Below are 6,754 nucleotides of genomic sequence, written 5' to 3'. Positions count from 1 at the left end.
AGAGTAATAACATAACACTAATATAATAATACAATATACAATATAATATAAAAAAAACATAATAATAATAATAATAATAATAATAATAATAATAATAATAATAATAATAACAACAACACAATAATGGCGGCTTACCACAAGGCCTGCAACAAGATGCTGTCGGTGTACTGGAAGACCGGAGCTGCCAAGGACGCCGCGACCAGAACCAGTTGGATGGCCGTGTTCACCTGTTGAGTCCCCGCATCAACGCACAAACGGATCAATAATGGGCAATGTCGATTTTCAATTACTCTCTCACACATGTGAATGATTGCAAATGTTGACAGCATAGCAATAATGAAGAAAATTTAGATACAGGTAACATCCGACTTACGACCAGGTTCCGATCCGACAAAATGGTCTTAAGTCAAAATCCATTCAAAATGGCAGACGTGACTTTGACACGACAGGATAGTATACGTAATTTTATATTTCATATGATCGATTTTTATTACTGTATGACTGTACCTGTAATGATAATAATAATAATAATAATAATACATTTCATTTATCAGCGCCTTTCAAAAGTCTCTGTCACTTTACAGTCACAGGATCAGTTTTTCCGAGGGTGAGCAGCGGCAGCCACATGCGCCAGTGTTCACCCAACCGGGAATAACTCAAGTAGATGAAGTTGGCTAGCTAGCTAATAGATAACTAATATATAGCTAGCTAGCTACTTAGACAGCTAATATGTATACAAAGCTGTTTAGTGTACAGTTCATTCATAAATGTTATACTTACCCTGCTCTCCCTGCTAACGACCAGAAGAGGTCGCCCAACACACGCTCGGACTCGGGCGACGCCAAAGGAAAAAAGCAGTGCACAGGAGAATGTATTTGCACTGTATAACTAGTGTATTGAGTGTAGTCACATAGTAGATTGCTGTGTGTGACATGCTGGCTGGCCAAAATTGTAGTACGCGTTGCCGGCTGCTTGCGTTTTGCGTTGCCAGGCATAGAATAAAAAAAAAAAAAAAGGTCTGGCGATCATAGTCGTAAGTGCGGGCCGGTCGTAACTCGGATGTTACCTGTACTTCAGGGGTGTCAAAGTCATTTTTTGCTGCGGGCCACATTGTAGTTATGGTTTCCTATCGAGGGCCGTTATGAATTTGGGGAAGCCATTACAATGTTTAAATCCCTTCAAATATTACATATAGAGCACACAGCAAATTAATGAATAACTCGTTTTCAAATCTGAAGTCAAGAATAATGACTTTTATTGTGGTTGACATCCAAAAATATGAAAATTTGGCTCAGATTTTAGCAATCATCATGGAATTTAACAAGTTTGATTTGCTTTCGCGGGCCGAAAAAAATGATGTGGCGGGCCGGATTTGGCCCGCGGGCCTTGACTTTGACACCTGCGCTGTACTTAAACCAATATGTTTTGATAAGATTGTTTTGGTTTGAACTACATCCTTGTAGCTCACCTTGCTGAATAGCGTCGGCTTGAGTTGTGCTGTTGTGTAGCAGGGGTTAAAAAACTTACTCAGGGTCACCTGGAAATGACATTCACAAAAGAATTATTTCTGAAGTCGCAAAGACAATATAATAACAAAAAATAATAAGGCTCACCGGTGGCGGCACCGTTTTGTATCTAACCCAGAAGACGGCGGCGATCAAACCAACGTCCCTGAAGACCACCAGAGCTGTCAGAGGTGCTGCAAGAGAGCCAACGGGTACTTCATCACCGCCACTGAACCGGCATCTTTTCTCACAGCTCACAGGACCACGTTTGAACACACGCGTGGAATAATACCCGGTATGATGTCCGCGTACGTGAGGCTGATATATAAAATGCTGATCAGGATTTTGTCCGCCAACGGGTCCAGGGCGCTTCCTAACGCTGATTTCTGCGTGGGCCACGTTCTGGCGATGTAACCATCTAGCTGAGAAGGACACACACAAATACAATACAGTGAGACCTCAACTTACAAACACCTCAACTTACAAACTTTTTGTCTTACAAAGGTCAAATTTATGAAAATTAAACCTTATAATAAGCACTATTTTCATAATACACACCCACCACGGCTGGCGGAGTGATCTTCGGTGGAAGCACACGACCGAACAGCATCAGAGGTTAAGTTACCAAGAGTCCTTATGGAAGGTGACTCTCCTTCCATAAGCCATCAACGACCATCAAAAAGGTCAATAAAACTTGGATCACAGTTTATTTCTTTAATTAAAGTCCTCATGTAATGTGCCTCTCTTCCCAAACAGCAATTCCCGTATACCTTCGACCTCCAACGCCATTCCATCAAGCCATCAATGACCACCACAAATGTAAATAAAGTGACTTTATGATACAATGCAGTGTATTTCTTTCATTACAATACAATAGCACATTTATTATACATAGAATAAGGTATGTTGTGTGTAGTTTTAAGGCTTATTTAGTTGAAAACTAGATTTTATGGAAACCCGGGAACGGATTATTCCCATTTTAATGGTTTCCTATGGGAATTTTTTTTGAGATACACACTTTTCGCCTTACACACTCTGTCTGGGAACCAATTAAGTTCGTAAGTTGAGGCCTCACTGTACATATTGAATGATATAGCGCTTTAACAGCTGAAGCTGGAACAAACTACTTTTTATATACAGACGCTCCCCAACTTACAAACGTTCAAAAATGTTCGTTCGTAAGGTGAATTTGTTTGTAAGTTGCTTCAGTGCTATATTTTGTAGGGAATGTATGTTTAAGGCAAATACAAGTATGTGAAAGGTTTATATAAGTATGTTTAAAGGACAATCGACAGCATTTTTTTGTTTCCTAACAGACACCAGAAAAACGATTTATAGCATCTAAAATACAGACGCTACAGCGCAGCGGCGTCAGGACGAATAGGCGCGGCAGCAAAATATTGTTTTACAACACCTTTCTTTCAACTATTAAAAAAATAGGTTTCATTTTTTGTTTCATTCTGCAGTATGTACAGTTTTGCATTGTGTAAAATAAATTTTAAAAAACCTGACTACATTGTACTTCACGGATTTCACCTATCGCGGGCTATTTTTGGAACGTATCTCCCGCGATAAACGAGGATTCACTGTACATATAAACAGTAATAAAAATCGATAATACGAAATATAAAATGATAAAAATGACACTAAAAGTTATAAAATTTATAAATTAACTGTAAACTGTTTGGTATATAATAGTATTCAAAAGAAAAACTTGCTTAAAAACAACAGATTGACATCGTATATACTATCTGTCACGGTTTGCGAGGTGGTGATGGCGGGTGTGGATCCCAAAAAGCAGGCAGGAGTGGGTAGGAGGTTGTTTGACAAATTGTATTAAAATAAAGGTCAGCAGGAACAAAATGTAAAACATCAAAATCATCTGAATGGGAAAAATACAAAGTAGCAAAAGAACACTAAAAGTAAAAATCCGCCACAGTTAAACAAACACATACACAATGCATGCAGCAAACAAGCAGCAAACAATGAACCGACAACGGATGATCGTGCCAGGTGTCCTTTTAAGTGTCAGTGATTATAACGACCAGCACCTGCGAGGCTGCCGGCAGGGCCGACAGCGCCCCCCGTTGGTCGCCAACCAGATCATGACACTATCCTGTTGTGTAAACGTGACGTCGGCCATTTTGAATGGATTCCGACTTATGACCGTTTGACTTGCGACCATTTTGTCGGAACGGAACCCGGTCGTAAGTCGGATGTGTGTGTGTGTATATATATATATACAGTAAAGTCTCGTTATATCGATATCGGATATATCGATAGTCCCGGTTATATCGATACTATTTCTATGCACGCACGGAGAAAATTACATGCAAACAGGGTCGGATATATCGATAGTCCCGGTTATATCGATATTTTTTCGGACTCCCTTGAATATCGATATAACGAGACTTCACTGTATATATAACACGTGCGTATGGTTATACATGCATATAACAACCGTTATCTGCTGAATGATTAGCAAAGGCATGGTGTAACAAATGCAGTTTACGCCAATCTTCTGTCCTACCTTTAAAGTCAAAAAACAAGATGCCACCACCAGTTGATGCAGTTTAGCAATGTCATACGATTCCATTAAATGGCTAACAAGCAACTTCTTTTTCTTTCCCCGAATGGGGCAAAGTTAATAGGAGAAATCCTGTCCGTTGACATGTCAGTGTGTTGTTTTTGTTTTCTGTTTTTGCATCGTGCGAGTGTCTGTTACCAGGTCAGTGGCTCCGGCTAAGGTGAAGAGCGCCAGGCTGAGATGGAAATGTTGTTGGATGATCAGGTGACCCAGGAAAGGAGCCAGGACGATCCGACAAACGCACAGCAGGTTGGGGACAGTCCACGGGTTCTCGTACTGATGGGTAACAATTGAGAATCTATTTAACAGATGAATGGTTCTCAAAATGGGGTCTGGGAGCCATAACTTTTGGTTATTTTAACTCATTCACTGCCATTCCCTAATGTATTTGGGAAGTGATAATAATAATAATAATAATAATAATAATACATTTTATTTCTAAGCACGTTTCAAAACTATCAAGGACACTTTACAGTCACAGGATTTATTTGTGCGGGTGAGCAGCGGCAGCAATTCGCGCCAGCGTTTACTCTACCCGGAAGTAACACAGCAGCGAAGTTATGATAGGAAGAGGAAAGGAAATAAAGAAGTAGAAAAACAACATACAGGAGCTGCTGGATTTTCTTCATACCAAAAACCCGTGTTGAACCTGAAGCGGCAACGCCAGACAATGATATGTTCGTATGAGCAGAACTAATAATAATAATAATAATAATACATTTCATTTCTAAGCGCCTTTCAAAACTGGGAACACTTTACAGTCACAGGATACTTTACTTTACTCAACCCGGAAGTAACTGAAATAGATAGAAAGCTAGCTTGCTAGGTAATTGATAGCTAATAGTTAGCGAGCTATATAGGTAGCCAGCCAGCTATATAGCTAATAAATAGCTAGCTAGCGAGATAGCTAGTTAGATAGCTCATAATAATTGGGAGGGGGTGGGGGGTTTGGTTGTATCTGGAAAAAAAATGCGGGAAGGTGGAAACATGACATGGAGCGGAATTCCTGAATTTGTTCGGGTTTTGTTTTTTCTTGGGGGAGGGAAAGGGGTGCTGATAAAGTGCTGTTAGACCTCTGGCAATGTTTTTTTTTCCTTTTCACGAGGGGGCAGCATTTGCCTTTTGTACAGCCGCCCCCACTGCCACCTCATATTACTCCAGAACAAAATAAGCTAGAAATAAAGTTTTTTTTTTCTGATGAAAGAAGAGAGTCTAACATTTTTTAAAGGACAACCGACACCTCCGGAGAAGTTGCGTCAGTTATTTGTAAAATCACTTCAAATTACTTCTAATGAGCACATTTTCCACAAGATTCCACCGCATATAGCTATATTTTATCTTTTAAGACTCGCGCTGAATATTCAGGAAGTCTTGTTTTCGAGTTACTGACGATTCCCTGACGTCACACTTGGAACGCCCCTGACTGAGAAAGCGACACACAATGCATTTTGGGTACTTTGTTTGGTTTGAAAACATCGTGTTGATGGCGAAATTAGAAGCAAAACAACATAAATAATGCGATGGTGAGTCATTGTGTGTCGCAGCCAATTGCGTTAACACGCATGAAGAATGTGTACATTTACACAAATTCCCAGCAGACAAAGCAGCCATTTCCAACGCCATATTGTGCATTTTCTGGGCACTACACTCTTTGAATCATAATCATAACTGGATGAGTAACAAGAAAGCATCTTCTCCGAATCTGAACTCTCTGAAGTCATTGTTTTGATTCTGGAGCAAGGCAAGATGTCCTGGCGTGACGCCACGAACTGGGGGCGGGACTTCTGAAAATGCCCAGTTTTCGAGCTCATTTTGTGGCAGTTTTGGGTCATTTTAAGTCATTTTTTATTGGTGTTTTGCATTTGACTACAAATATTAGTACTGGGTATTTTAGTTGCTATAAAAGTTTTTCTGATGTCAGTTAGGAAACAAAAAAATGGTGTCGGTTTTCCTTTAAGCTGCATTGAATGTCCTGGAATTTGAGTTAAATGACAAAAACCCTGGAACTGGAGTGGACGCATTTTTGAACGTCTGGCAGTAAATGGGTTAAATTTCACTCCACCTATTTTCAGTAAGCAACGGGTGAGACTGACGGCCACAAAGTGCTTACCAGTTCTTTAAACTTAAACAAGCCTTGTCCGGGTACCGGGAGGGCCTCCTGCTGCGTGTCTGATTTCTGGTCGTTCTTCCCGCTAAGCTCTCGGCCTACGGTGGACAAGAGAGCCCGGGAGTTGACCGCCAGGCTCCCGTGACCTCCACGTAGCGCGAGCTGAGTCCGGCACAGCCTCCACCGAGTCGACAGAAGCGGGCCGAGGCGACGCGGAGCGCGGCGGTCCAACCATCCGAGGCTCCAGGTGCCTCCAGCCGCCGGGATGACGAGTGGTCGGCGCCGGAGCCGCCATGTCGTCCTGGAATCCTCGGGCCGACACGCAGCACCGAAGCGCGCCGACAGTAGGCACTCGGCGGCCTTGCGGCACAGCGACGCCGTGGTGGTCCGAAAACATAAAATCAACATGTTCACCTACACTCGGTCGGTGAGCCCTCCGTCCGCCGGGCCATGACGAAGTTTTACAGCTTAGGGCCGAGCGAGGTCCGACAGGAGCCAGGGCGCTGCCATTTTGCCGTAAAGTGACGCGGCGGCGAGAGGGCTTGTCGTAAATCT

At 42.0% G+C, this 6,754-nt stretch overlaps 1 protein-coding gene across 1 annotated transcript in view; it reads right to left on the bottom strand.

The window, feature by feature from the left end:
* Positions 1-6,741, bottom strand: part of crls1 (cardiolipin synthase 1) — an 8,699-nt gene extending 1,958 nt beyond the window's left edge. The window contains exons 1-6 of the mRNA XM_089012892.1: positions 6,203-6,741; positions 4,231-4,368; positions 1,798-1,927; positions 1,614-1,699; positions 1,469-1,537; positions 136-227 (exon numbers count right to left, since the gene is read on the bottom strand). Coding sequence (XP_088869018.1) covers positions 136-227; positions 1,469-1,537; positions 1,614-1,699; positions 1,798-1,927; positions 4,231-4,368; positions 6,203-6,607 — 920 coding nt within the window. The 5' untranslated portion in view covers positions 6,608-6,741. The remainder of the gene's footprint in view (positions 1-135; positions 228-1,468; positions 1,538-1,613; positions 1,700-1,797; positions 1,928-4,230; positions 4,369-6,202) is intronic.
* Positions 6,742-6,754: the final 13 nt, after the last annotated feature.

Source organism: Hippocampus bargibanti, linkage group LG13 (genome assembly GCF_051943395.1).
Source record: "Hippocampus bargibanti isolate YZ-2025 linkage group LG13, ASM5194339v1, whole genome shotgun sequence".
NCBI lineage: Eukaryota > Metazoa > Chordata > Actinopteri > Syngnathiformes > Syngnathidae > Hippocampus > Hippocampus bargibanti.
This window is presented reverse-complemented; position numbering and strand designations above follow the sequence as displayed.